Below are 14,932 nucleotides of genomic sequence, written 5' to 3'. Positions count from 1 at the left end.
CCATTCTCGAGAAGAGAGTTTCCAGTAGTTGCATTTCAACCACCTTCGCCCGGTCTTGTAACATTTGGCCCAGGGGGTTGCTTTGGTCAATAAGTGCCACGATCAGGTGTCTCCTGGCAATCTTACTAGCCGCCTCCGCTGCCCTCGACTATGTGGGTTTTTCACCATCGCATCTGACGTTAGGCTTTACAGTCTCGCCCTTGTTCTTCGGAATTTTCGCAGGAGTCAAGGCATCGCTCTCCAAGGAGCGCTGCCTTTCATACCGGCTCCTCCAACCGGTTTGCGAACATCGGATCAGAAGAATTAAACCTTTCCCTTGTCGCGAAGTGAGATCGCCCACTTTCCATTTCGGACTTAGCCCAAGTCAGTCATTCTTCCTCCTCCTTCGTTAGACTGGACTTGTGGCTAAGTCTATTATGAACCTTAAGGGCTGCCTTATATTGCGCTTTCGCTTTCATCCCGTCTTTACTGGGCTTTACCCTAGACCTTTTCGTTACCTCTGAAGAAACACCATCGGGTTTTGCCGGAAAGCATAGAAGGACGTCTTCGTCCAACGTGTCAACGCTGACCATGCTTTCGAGGTCCGAGTTTTAAGGAACTTTGGCACCTCTGTGTTGCGATTGTTGGTTGGCGGTAGCAGCGTAACTGCTGTGAACTGCTCCCTTCACAGCAGAGGTGTGGCCGCTGGCGACACGGTTTCCAGGCTCTCCGTGCCTGCCGATAGTAGCAGCCACTGCTTCTACCGACGTTTGGGATGACATCCCGGCAGATTTTTCTACATCTTCTACCTCCATGTTGAGTCTGTTTTTTTCGGGGAGGCTCAACCCCTAGCGTTTTATACCCCCTCCTGAACCCTGCAGGGGCGGCGAAATGCCCTGTGACCGGGTGGGTAGTTCTGCTGGTGGCAAGAGTAAACAGGTATAGCAAATAGGTTGCCAATGTAATTGAGAAGGTTAACAGGTTTCGTTAAAAATATGTACTTTGGTGCATTGTCGAGCGCAAAAAATTTTTCACCATACACAAAACATAAAAGCTTCTCCCGTTAGAGCATGACGACCCTGGAGTTGTAACAAGTAGTCTAATCTAAGCATACATATTCAGGAACAAGTCCCACACACAATTAGTTTTCACGCAAAAATTGCACAACATATTTCACATATACTGGATTTTGTTCTGTGCGCCTCATAATGCACAGAGCTAAATCTTTATTGCTATTGAGTCTGCATTCATCAAAATCACCATTATAAAACGTGACAATTTTCTTCAAATGTACTGTCTCACCAAGAATGAACTTTTCTAAAGTTTTATAAAACGTTGCCGATTCAGTATCAAATCTTCTTGTCCGGGAGCAAATAACATGGTCAAAAATATCATAATATATTTTCCGAAAATACTATTCAGGTGTGGTTAATACAGGACTTTCAATTGGACTTTTTTTATTCTAAAAAATTTTCAGGTGGGCAATTACCAACCTTTAAAAATTTCAGGTGGGTAGAACTACGCACCATACCCACGTGTTCCGCCGCCCCTAGTAGCGTAGACATATCAGCCCACCTGCAGGGAACGGACAAGTCTATATACCGGCCTCAGCTAGATAGCGCCTGCTTGCATCGCTGCTTTCGGGTGCAATAGCCGAAACGGACGGCGGTGTGGGCANCACCTTTAAAAATTTCAGGTGGGTAGAACTACGCACCATACCCACGTGTTCCGCCGCCCCTGGTAGCGTAGACATATCAGTCCACCTGCAGGGAACGGACAAGTCTATATACCGGCCTCAGCTAGATAGCGCCTGCCTGCATCGCTGCTTTCGGGTGCAATAGCCGAAACGGACGGCGGTGTGGGCAGCGCCACCCATTGCCCAGTCGGTACCCGCGGGAAGGATATAGCTATGGGGGTTATTGCCAACCCATCTGGAAATTAGTTTTACTTTAAAGACAACTTTTGTTACCTGGCTTGAACTAGCCAACTCCTCGCGAAGTAAAAAAGCTTTATTTCAGCAATTCAATAGTATTGCGTAGTTTAGACTCTAAAATTGTGTTTTAAAGGCTTTGCACAATTCAAGAAGAAATACGGTTAAAAGGCTTTTATCTATTGATTCTTCTATTCCCCAAATTCGCTTTATAAACATTTATTTTATTTTCACAATAATTTCTTCGGGATCTAATATTTAAGCATTCTGATCTCAAGTTGCAGTGGTAATAAACATTAGTAACCAAATTTTTGAGTAACTTGTACAAATCGAGAAAATTCTTTTTTGCTCAACTCTATGTAATTTCAGTGTCAACAACTCAATCCTCTCTTAACGCTCAAATATGTATTTCTTCGAGCTTCATGCTGCATAACTTGAAATCGAAGAGTCAAAATATTCAAAAGTAGTCGCAGTTTTAATCCAGACGTGATAAGGCAAACGCGTTGCATGCGCTCGACTCTAAGTCATCCATTGTCTAATCTGATCAGATCAGATTACAATAACACTCGAAGGTATTATCCAGTGAGCTACACGGTCTCCGTGCGTGTTTTACATTTTAATGGACGTTCGCATGCAGCTACATATTCTTCGTAAATACATATAAATATATGTATGTATTTATGTATTGTCGCTTGGTATCATGCATATATACATACATACATATGTAATCGCTCGAGCCGATCGATCGTTATCGCAGAAAATGCAAATATATTCAGGGTATTCATCTACGAGGCATTTACGCGCTTAGATGAATTATATGGAAGGCAAGAATCGAAAGTACAAAAACACGTCTGATTACCCGTTTAAACGAAAGAAAAACATTTTTATGTTTTGGAAGTTATTAAAACCTTCTGAAAACTGGTTTGGATAGAATACCATCTTAAGCCTTGCGAAAATTATTGTATATCTTATGTGTGGTTACAGATCAAAACAATCCAGTGTTATTAAAGTGAGTGTTTCTATGTGACTGCCTTTTAAATCTCAATGTGATAACGTTGTATATTATCAAAGCAGTTATTTATAAATAAAATAAAATTAAATAAATGTATATTCAGTTTTTAGAAGAATATGTTAACCCAAAAATTAAGTACCAGAAAACAATGGTCTAGTTAGGTGTTCTACATTGAACCAAAATAAATATCTTAAAAAATATAGCAAGCACAATCTTAAAACTAGGTCCAGATGATACAAATTTTACCAAACCTTCTTTGCTTCCTAAAGAGTGGCGTAATTAAGCAAATTCTTTTTGCATTATGACGTTTTTCCGGGAAACGACCAATTTGCCCAAATGTTCATTTGTAATTGGCAAGTAGTACTTTGCATTTTACAAGAATATTTTGATGAAATCAGCATAAATTCAGTATGCTTTGTGAACCATTCTCCTTATTTTGCGATATCGACTACATACATATGTATAAATATTTTATTTCTAGAGCGTATAACTAATTCGTTTGTTTATTGTTTCATTCGCGCACTCATTCGGAGTTACATACATTCATATGTATGTGCATATGTAAGTATAATCAGGCATGCCAGCTGCCACGACTTTAGGAGAATTATTGCTGACTTGAGTAGAGCTGCAACCTACTAATACTAAGGGTATTGAGTTGGCTGATTCTGAGCATCTTTTTATTTGTGCCATTGCTCATTCAGTTTTAAAATTTCTATTGTTTCTGTTGTTTACAGCTCAATTGACGACGAAATCGACGGAAATTGCATTGTGCGTGCTCGTGGATTACCTTGGCAGAGTAGCGATCAGGACATCGCTAAATTTTTTCGCGGTCTAAACGTGGCAAAGTAAGTAAAATAAAAAATCCCCATTTCTCTTAATATGAATTTTAAGATTGCCGTGCAAGCCATTAACATTTATTTAATATTTTATTAATATCAATTCTCTTTATATATACATATATGATCTTTAAACTTTAGTCGAATATAGGGAATCACTAGAGCTGGGACGATCCGTGTATTCGGATATTCTTTCAATCAATTTTATTATAATAAAGTACAAGTTTTGAGTAGCTAGGAATTGCCGTTAGATAGATAGAAAATACTTTATATGGTAAAAATGCAAAACACCTTCTACAAAAAAAAATTCTCTAAAATCAACGCGATTTTTGACTAACTCCGAACTTGCATTGTTTTTACTAAACAATCTGATTAAAAAGTTCAAAATTTTGATGAAAATTTGCTGAATTTTCGCGAGTTTTGCACAAAGTTCAGGAATTATATTTTTATGTTTTTTTTTTGTTGCTGAATGAACCATATTTTTATACAAAATTTGCGGAAAAATATTAGAATAAAAATTGTTGCATATATTGTGAAATATTTGCTCTGCTAATACTTTCTACACTTACACTTCTTACACTTCTTAAAAAGTTTGTACCAGTGTTCATTCAAAACCATGTAATAAAAGAAATTGCAACTGAAGAACCTTGGTTTTTACAACCTTGTGTAACTACTCTTTAGAGAAACAATAATATTAGCTCGGATCTTTCTTTATTAAGCTAACGACGTGTACACAATGTACATATAAACATATGTATATATCGTCGACCAAACCTCATTTTAGGGCAAATTAGTTAAGCAACAGTTTTGGACCGATGAGGGTTTTTTTAAAGCGTGGTCGAAGACCGCCAACGCGGAAATAAGATGAACGTAAAAATACTGTGGACTGCGTAGTGGGAGTTGGATTTTGAATTTTTTTGAAGCCCACAGAAGTGCAAACATTCATACTAATCTACTAGTTTCTCCTATTGCATATATGTAGGTAGAACGACTTAAGCCTAGGCAACCCCAGTTTATTCTAAAATCGGATTTGGCATTAGCAAACAAAGACAATACATGCTAGAATGGGTCTTTGAGGCTCAGTTCAGCAGGCACTGATAAGAGGCCAAAAGGTTTAGATTGATTATTATCAATAAAATAATTATTTTAGCAAAGTAGTATTTTAAACGACTTTTTTTGCTCTTGTTTTAATTTCTATTTTCCTTAACGCTATTCTTGTTTACAGGGGCGGAGTAGCTCTTTGTCTTTCGCCCCTCGGCCGACGCAACGGCGAGGCTCTTATTCGTTTTATATCGCAGGAGCATCGCGACATGGCATTAAAACGTCACAAACATCACATCGGCAGCCGATATATCGAAGTTTATCGCGCCACTGGTGAAGATTTCTTGGCCATAGCTGGTGGAGCTTCCAATGAAGCGCAGGCTTTCCTTTCAAAAGGTGCGCAGGTTATAATACGTATGCGAGGTCTCCCCTATGATTGCACAGCAAAACAAGTTGTAAGTATGTATAGTCAAGTAATTAAAAATATATTATGATTAAGATTACTATATGTGCATATATGAATGTGAAGTGCTTATAAATTTTCCCTTTTTTTACTTATCACAAACTAAAAAATCTTCATCATCATCGCATCCCTAATTTTTATAAGATTAGGATCAATATTAAAATTAAATATCACAGCATTTACTTTCCAATATCAGCGATTCCTGAAATAAGGCGTCAACACCTTTCTTGTCAGTGCACTACATTTAGATATCTACATATGCCCGCCCAACATAACTTCTGCGACTATTTGACTGTCACTGAACAATTTCTTTTGCAATATAGATAAATTGTCTACTGATATAATTGCTGTATACGAGGCAATGTAAAGATCATTAAATAGTTCAGCTTCCTTGTCTTAAACGGAATTCTTGGCTGACTTGTTCTAGAAAAAGAATCTGCTGCAGCGATAAGTTTAATCGTTGCCACATGGGTTAGGTTTGGTTAATCTGGCCGGCGTTGAGCCGCATATAGACCGGTAGGTCCTCAGCGTTACGCGTTAAAGTAAACATCACAAAGGATATCAAAGTTGTTTGCGAATTTAAGTAGAAATTTCAGCCCTACTATTGAGATGTCCTCTAACTTCTCGAATTGGTAGGATCCCAAGCATTTTAGTTGTGTTTTTAACAGCGCAGGGCATTGGCAGAGGAGATGCTTCAAAGTTTCCGCAGTCTTCGCTCACGAAACTTCCTGCACCTACCCACGCTAGTGATACTCATTTTTAGTACGAGAGCAGCGATCCGCAGTAATCAGCAAGTAAGCGATCCGGCAATAACTCTGCAGTCTTCCTTTGATAGCCGTAACAAGAAGCGAGAATAGTTGCTTCCGCCGTTTTGCCCTGAACTGCAGCCAGCTGTTCAATTTAAACTTAGTTTACTTAATCTAAGTTTAAGTGATTTGTTGCAAATTATTTTAAGTTTCAAGCTAAATCTTTTTACTCATGATCCAAAAATAATAATTTTCATTTTCCATGGCTGGAAAAAAATTTTGATTTAAAAGCAGATTATTTAAATGTACGTTTGCATACTTCATAAACCCTTTTTTATGTAACATATTTGAGGACATTGTAAATATCCGAAATACTCCTTTTTAAGAAAAGCGAAGAAAAGTTGGAGTTTTTGGAATTAGAAGAAGATAAAGCACTGGAAATGTATCCTAGAGCTTTGCCATTGCTTGAGTTCCGGCAACAAGTACCAGATTTAAAATATCCGCTGTTGAAAACAACTGCGAGCTGTATATTTTAAATTTTTGGTACAACGTATAACTGTGACTCTTTGTACTCTACAATGAAATTCGTAAAGCCAAAATACTGCTCACAATTAGTTGGATTCGCGTGCCTGTTAAATAGTGAAAGTTATTAAAAACTATCAGCTTTTTGCGTTCGCGTACGCAAAAAAAATCCAATTTAGCGGTAATTGAGAGAGTAAAGTGACATTTCATTTTGAGGGGAAGCTGTCAGTTTCTGCTGGAAAAATTTTTGCCAACAGCAATTTGCCTACAAGAAAACAGCTGGTTGAAATTTACGCAAATCCCTAAATTGAATTTGATGGTTTGTAAGTTAAAATAGTCAAATTCGACTAATTAGACTTATAAGGAGTAAGTAATTATTCGTTAAGTCAGTGAACTCAAGAGAATAAGACTTCGGGATTTGTTTTCTTACGTTTTCAATTTTATACTTTTGAATGCAAACAAAATTTCTATAAGCTGTTCGTCTAACTTGGAAGTGTCTGCAGAGTTTCTGTTCGCGTGCTATTTTGGATATTTATTCCCGTGAAAGAACAGATGACATTTCGCTGGAATTTTGCTGTTGGACTTTTTTTACTGGAGATTTTAAACGAACGTACCTGTTGGCTAACCAACATTTAACAGAACTGTTACGAACGGCCTCAACTGACGTAAAACAAGTTTGGAAAATTTGGCGAAAGAGATCTTTTGAATTTTCTTTAATATCTATCTTACGTACATTCGAATAATATTAAATTAATGTTTTTCATTTCTAATAATAATTTTATTTAAAAATAAAACTTTTGTTATTGTTTTTTTTTGTGGTTCTTTGTAGCATTTAGAATTTACTCGTTGCTCTTTCGGCCTCGGCCTTGCCCTGCTATATGAGCGAATTGCCTTAATTGCCGCCCGACTATCTACGTATAGGTTTACTTTTGAATCGATTGTCGTTTCGGTGTAGGCTAGCTCTGCTGCTATCCTCATAGCGAAAACCTCTGCTTGAAATATGCTGCAATGGTCAGGTAACCTTACTGCCCGCCTGACGTTCAGTTCCCTGCAATAAATCGCGGCAGCCACTCCCGTTGCCATTTTAGATCCGTTCGTGAAAATGTTTAGGGATCTATTGCTAAATAGGTTTCATTCCCTTGCGCCATCCCTCCTCCTCAATCGTTGTGCGAAACCTTTGTTAACACTTAAAGCTTGGTGCCATGCAGGGATGAAAAATGGAAATTTCAGATTGTCCCTAATATCATGAAATAAATGTACCTAAATGAGACAAATTGTACCTAACAAAGTTTCAGCATTCATTTGTAGGTTTTTTTTATAAATTTTACTTAAAACATGAATACAAAAGATAGATGTACATTAAACATGATTAGGTTTTTTAACTGAGCCTATATCTGTATACTATTAGTCTAATGGGAATCGGAGAAGCGTTGTTTTTGTCTGATTTTGGCTACTGAAAAATATTGGCGAAAAAGACTAAAAACACACTTTGGGAAGTATACTTCGTTATTCAGCTTTTTATAAAACAACAGGAAAAGTCTGCTAATAATATCCGATTCCTTTTAATAGGTGCAGCAAGTATAGAGAAAATAATCAAACTGCCGTAAGTAACTTCGAAAGCATTTTAAATATACTAGAGTGCCAGTTACTGTCGAAATTCGACAGTTTTTCTAGTTTTAGAAGCCTTGGAGAGGTTTTCTAACTTAACACGTAGCAAAACTTATACGGTACAAATTAACTAACCGGAAAATCTTCTGCTAAACGTAACTAAACTTTTTTTCATCTGAGAAGGACTTTGGAGGACTTCGGCAGGACTTGGAATTGACCCGATACATTGAAGTTTATCGATAAATTTCAATGATTTGATACATTTCGATAGTTCGATGAATTTCAAGAACACTAAAGTTCGATAACTCAACAAAATTCGTTAACGCGACCAATTTCGACAACTGTGAAATTCGATGGCTCGATAAATTTCGATAACTCAAAAATGTAAAAACTTTTGATACCTTTATAAATTTTTACTTTTGACATCTCCACATTTTTCGAAAACTATCTAAACATTTTGATAACTCGTTACACTCTGTTAAGACGATTAAATTCGATAAGCAGTAATAAATCGATAAGCTTATATAGCCTTGAAACTTCGATAAATCTATATATTTTGAAAATTCCATAAACTTTGCTTTGTTGAACCAACCAATTTCAGTAGATCAATAATTATCGATAACTCTGTAAGTTGAAAGAACTCCATGCATTACGACTCCTCGATATATTTTGTTAAGTCTATAAATAATGATAATTCAATAAATATCGATAACTTGATACATTTCTTTAACTTGACAAATTTCGATAATCCCACACGTTTTTAAAGCTCGATAACTATCCGTAAATTTGGACAACTAAGTTTCTGTGTCTATAAATTTCGACAACTCAGTAAACATTGATCAGTTTGAATAATTCGATACGTTGCGATAACTTAATAAGCATGGATAAATTTCGATAATTATAAACTTCGATGATTCGATAAATTTCAGTAACCTTTATGGCTGATTTTATTTCGATTCCTATCTTTTAACCTAATTCTTATGTATTTCTCATTGTCTCCATTTTCGCCTTTATCTCGATTTTTGTCTTTATCTTCACTTTTGCCTTTTTTTTGTCTTCATCGTTATCACTTGTTTCCTTATCTTCATATTTATCTTTATTTCAAAGTTTAATTTCAAATACTAAGTAAAACAAAATGCGAAACAGCTTAAATTGAACAGGTTGTAAAAACAACCATACACAAATATCGAAATTTTTAAACGACGTTTTTCAACCAATTTCGAAACTATAAAAACTCTCCTCATCTCCAACCGTGTTTTTGGTTTTGAAATCGGTAACTTTACCTTGGTCTTCATCTTTGTTTTTATCTTTCACATCTTTGCTTAAATCCTTTTCTTTTTCTATTCACGTAGATGAGATGAGGTGCGATGACGTGATAAGATGTGACGTGATTTTATGTGATGTGATAGGATGTCATGTCATGCGTTGTCATATCCTCTGATGTTATGTCATATGATGTCATACCATATGATGTGTCATGTAATGACATGTCATATCATACGATGATATATCATGTGATGTCAAGTCATGTGATGTCTCTTCATATCATGTGATATAATGTGATGTGATGTCATTTAATTTGATCACATTCCATGTTCCGATTATTATATGGATAACCCTGTTGATAACTGTGCCGATAAAAGTACCGATAACGATATCCATAAACATATAGAAAAATACGATAAATATAGCAATCATCAGTATCGATTATTGTTCATATCGATAACAATATAAATCAATTATTTAATCGATTATTATACCGATAACAATATCCATTATTGTATCGATAACAATATAGATTATTATATTGATTATTATATCGATTACAATAGCTGTTATTTAATCAATAACAGTATCGATAACAACATCGATTATTTTATCGATAGCAATGTCGATTATTATATCGATAAAAATATCTGGATTATATCGATAACAATATCGATCTTCATCCTCATCCTTTTCTTCATATTTATCTTTATTTTCAAACCGCTAAACCGCTGAGAACCATTTCCATGTGCATTATTCCCCTTGAATTCGACAATTTACTCCCAACCAACCAACTGCCGCTAAAGAAGTTTCACTTCATAAATTCAAGAAATGTTCTTACCCTTTCAGTTACCCTAATTCTTATGTATCTGTCATTATCTCCATTTTCGTCTTTATCTTCACTTCTGCCTTCTTTTGTTTTTACTTCATCGTTATCATTTATTTCTTCATCTTCATATTTATCTTTATTTCAAAGCTTAATTTCAAATGTGTAGTGAAACAACAGGCGAAACGTGTCAAATGGAACATGTTGCAGCAACATCTATACACAATTCGAAAATGTTTAAACGACGGTTTTGGCCGTAATTTTCAACCAGTTGTGAAACCATAAAAACTCTGCTACGGAAAAATGCCTTTCCAACGGTGTTCTTGGTTTTGAAATCGGTTCGGTAGAATCGCCAAACGAACGGAGACAAAATTTATGTTACTGTATTAATATATAGATTTCCAGAAATCAAAAAGCCAATATGGGTCAAATAGCTATAGTTTTCATTTAAAGAAAATATGAAATTTGAAGACATCCTAGACACTGGACTGTATGGGCAAATAAAGGCTTGTTTTCATTATGTCATAATTTGACAACAAAATTTGTCGACATATTTTCGACATATTTTGACACAACTTTCTTTCCTTTATCCAAATTTTACATTATATTATTACAAATAGCCACTTTAGCAGCGCATGTACACGCCTGAAGGCATATTCTGATCTAAATAAAACCAAATACCATTTTTTAGTCCTATCTAACAATTTATTTGCACTCATTTGACCGCAAATGCCATTGATTTGGCTTAGTGAAAATAAGCGTTAAAATTATTAGAATTATTTAGAATTTTTTATTCTTCAAAATGAAAGCGAAGCTTCTCCCGTGCCTACAAGTAAAAAGAAAACTAAAAATGCGTCTAATCAAAAAATGATTGTACCTAACATCTAGTGACCGTACCTAATGTACCTTTGAGTCATCATACGTCGGGAAAAGGTACAATTGTACCTACTTTTTCATCCCTGGTGCCATGTATTCCGTGCCGCCTGTGCTTCCCACCCTAATTGAGCTGTGCCCAAAGGTTCTGAAATTGATTTTTCCTATGGCCGTCAATCTACCTGCGGATTTAGCAGTATGGTGTTCCGCGAATACGTCAATGGGCGGTAAACTGAGGATCATTTCAAGAGCAGCCTTTGGCGTGGACGTCAACGTTCCCGCGATGCACTGTTGCTAACCCTTCTCTTTTGGCCCCAGATATAATGACTTCTTGGTTTCATTCTACCACACCAAAGCGCAATAGAGCAGTATTGGTTATCCACACAGGGACCTTATATCTTCTTGTGAAGAATATAAGGTCTGTTTTGTCTACGTTAACATCTAGCTCCGCTCGAGATGCCCATTGGTCAATGATTCTCAAGGCGCTGTTCATTACATTACTAAGAGTGTCTAGTTCAGTGGTGTCCAACAGAACTTGGACAAAGGGCTACTTTGAAACAATCGCTATAATACGCGGGCACCGCTAGCTTAACTTCAATCTTAACTGCGTTAACTCGTTTCACTCTTCTTATATTCAATGTATATATTCTACTAACTGATCCTTTTAAAATATTTATTTATATTAAAGTTTATACAGTTAAGTTAAATTAATAACAGTCATAATATTTTAATGAAGAACATTCATTTTATTGTAAACATATGGGAATGTGCTACAATTCGTACGATTTGAGATCGATGCAAAACCTTCTTCGGAGCTTGATTAACAAAATGGCAAAATTTGGCACTGAATCGATAGATATGACGTAAGTTATGTGTTTCTCGCCGTTTTCATTTGAAATATTTATTACCTAAAAATTCCCTAAAAATAATCAAAAATAGTTTGCAAATTACACCGATTTCAAATCGTACGACTCGCAGCACATGCCCAATAAACTTAATATGATGCTTGAATCTTCATTTTTTCAGATAACTTCTTAAAATCTGGTTTATATTGCACAGTTGTGCAAGCTAAAATCATGTTATTTTTGACATGTTCGTCAGTCAGTACGTTTCGGTATTTGTTTTTTATAACCCTTAGTTGTGAAAAAGCCTGTTCCAGAAGAGTAAACGTTTGGAAATGTTGAAAGTTTTTCTTTGTCAGCTGCTCTATCCATACATCGATTTAGAGATTGCAAAGTTGTATTGAAATCATTTAGTTTTGCAGTCACATCAGTTAAAAATGCTGCCTTTGGATTTCAGGAAAATCTTTATTTCTGTCATCTAAGCTACAAATATTCAGAGCACTTTACCTTGACTCAGCCATCTTAAGCTCGTCGGCGATTTCAAGCATCCGTTGTTGGTTACCCCAGCAACGAGTACATGTGTGAGTGTCGGGTTGAATGTCGGGTGCTTGAAGCTTGCCCGGCGACACTCAAGCATAAAGCGTCAACACCATTTGCAATAAAATTTCGTAGTTGGCGGACGTAAACATGTCTTCATCGGATGACGCTTTTTTGCTACTTGCCACTGCATTGGGGTATCTTTCCTTATATATTTCCAGCAGAATGTCGTATTGCTTACACTTTTCATCGCGGTTGGAATATGCTTCGCACTTAGTATTCCACAAAGCGGGTAAGGACGCATAAGTTTCAATAAACCGCAACGTAAAATCTTTATCTTCCGCGAACTTGCTCATTTTACATATCACAACAAACTAACACACTAATGCTTGTCAACGCTTTGCGCCACTATCAAACAGACCGCTTGTCAAGCGGTCGCGTTGATGGAAAATCAAAAATTTTTGATTTTCCATCAACACGAGCCGACAACAAGTACGTGTGACACGACGATCTCCGATTGCCTCGGTTGCTGGGGTAACCAACAACGGATGCTTGAAATCGCCGACGAGCTTAACTTCAGAGTGGAGGAATATGTGACCGAATTCACTATCAAATTCATCGAGCAAGGCTTTGAATTGCCGATGCTTTAACGGTCATCCGCGAATTAAATTTACAATAAGAATGATCGTGCTCATAACATTGTCATGGTTGAGTATTATTGCAATCAGATTTTCCTTCTTTTTCACTACGTTATATATATATATGTCGGCCGGTGTGGTGTAGTGGTAAGCACTGCGCGCTTCCACTCCGCAACGCCGGGGTTCAAGCCCTGGTCAAAGCATCATCGCAAAAAATATATAAAAAAGGTTTTTTCTTAACAGCGGTCGTCCCTCGGCAGGCAATGGCAAACCTCCGAGTGTATTTCTGCCATGAAAAACAGCTTCTTATAAAAAATACAATCGCCGTTCGGAGTCGGCGTAAAACTGTAGGTCCCTCCGCTTTATGTGTATGTGTAAGCGCCAATCTATTATAATAATAATAATAATAATAATAATATTAATAGATACAGTTTTACGCCGACTCCGAACGGCGATTGTATTTTTTATAAGAAGCTGTTTTTCATGGCAGAAATACACTCGGAGGTTTGCCATTGCCTGCCGAGGGACGACCGCTGTTAAGAAAAAACCTTTTTTATATATTTTTTGCGATGATGCTTTGACCAGGGCTTGAACCCCGGCGTTGCGGAGTGGAAGCGCGCAGTGCTTACCACTACACCACACTGGCCGACATATATATATATAACGTAGTGAAAAAGAAGGAAAATCTGATTGCAATAATACTCAACCATGACAATGTTANATATATTTTTTGCGATGATGCTTTAACCAGGGCTTGAACCCAGGCATTGCGGAGTGGAAGCGCGCACTGCTTACCACTACACCACAGCGGCTTCTTGTTGTAGGTCCCGAGCTACCAGGCGGCCACGAGCTACCGGTTGGACACTACTGGTCTAGATACTTCCCTGTTATTACAACGGCTATGCCGTTTGCATACGCCACTAGTTCGGGCGCCGTCCCCACGATTTCATAGTGGTGAGAGTGCACCACCTCCATGTGTCTCTGCATGCCCGTCTGGTTACCCTAGCGTCGTTCCACTCCGCTCTTATTTTCATGTGGCCTAAATATCTTTGAATCCACAGCGAAATAGCAGGTTCTGCACCTATTGATTCAATGATATTCATATTTACGGTGACCATCCGTCCTTTATTTTAAAGGACAGTCCTTTATTTTAAGCCCCTGTCCTTTATAATTTTTTTCAAAATAAAGGCCGCTTTTTGTCCTTTATTTCTTTAACTGTCCTTTAAATCGGCTCTGTATTTTTCAGAGTTAATAATTTCAGAGTTGATACATTTTTAAACGCAGAATATGAAAAAAAAATTTCCCTTATGAAATCTAATGAAAACCTTCGCCAGTTTGTTTCTCACCCCACTTAAGGGTTTCTATTTAATCGGAAATCTTTGTACAATCTATAAAGCACGGGGAAAGTTGTGCCCAGGATGGTGTTGCACGCTGAGTTTCCAACTCCGCTGAAAGAGAACAATAAACCACCCGCTGCACAGTGGTTCAAAACTGGCATTTAGTGTTCGTAATTCACTGGAGCCTTCATTTTTTTCACTTAATATGATTAATTTTTATTTTTTTTTATGGAAGCTTACGATATTTGCAAAAGACCAGTTGAGCATGATGCCTGAACTTTTATTTGATTATATTAAATTTTTTAGCGCAAAATGCAGATAAAGTAGAAATTTTGAAGAAAATGTATTCTCCTGTTCCAGTTANATGATGCCTGAACTTTTATTTGATTATATTAAATTTTTTAGCGCAAAATGCAGATAAAGTAGAAATTTTGAAGAAAATGTATTCTCCTGTTCCAGTTAATGAATGTTATATA

The 14,932-nt window shown here is 36.8% G+C and overlaps 1 protein-coding gene across 3 annotated transcripts in view; it reads left to right on the top strand.

Annotated features, from left to right (window-relative positions):
• The first annotated feature begins 2,384 nt into the window (after nucleotides 1-2,384).
• fus (epithelial splicing regulatory protein fusilli) overlaps nucleotides 2,385-14,932 on the top strand; it is a 54,455-nt gene continuing 41,907 nt past the window's right edge. Inside the window, exons 1-3 of one of the 3 annotated variants that reach the window (XM_017620418.1) lie at nucleotides 2,385-2,481; nucleotides 3,656-3,766; nucleotides 4,983-5,253. In XM_017620418.1, coding sequence (XP_017475907.1) covers nucleotides 2,417-2,481; nucleotides 3,656-3,766; nucleotides 4,983-5,253 — 447 coding nt within the window. In that variant the 5' untranslated portion in view covers nucleotides 2,385-2,416. Of the gene's footprint in view, nucleotides 2,560-2,931; nucleotides 3,483-3,655; nucleotides 3,767-4,982; nucleotides 5,254-14,932 lie in introns of those variants that run through there. The other 2 variants (XM_017620417.1, XM_017620419.1) reach the window with 2 other exon arrangements.

The sequence above is a fragment of the Rhagoletis zephyria genome, unplaced genomic scaffold (genome assembly GCF_001687245.7).
Source record: "Rhagoletis zephyria isolate East Lansing unplaced genomic scaffold, Rhagoletis_zephyria_1.1 Rzeph_scaffold_02152, whole genome shotgun sequence".
In the NCBI taxonomy this organism is placed as follows: domain Eukaryota; kingdom Metazoa; phylum Arthropoda; class Insecta; order Diptera; family Tephritidae; genus Rhagoletis; species Rhagoletis zephyria.
Note: the sequence above shows the minus strand (reverse complement) of the source record. Positions and strands in the feature narration are given on the sequence as shown.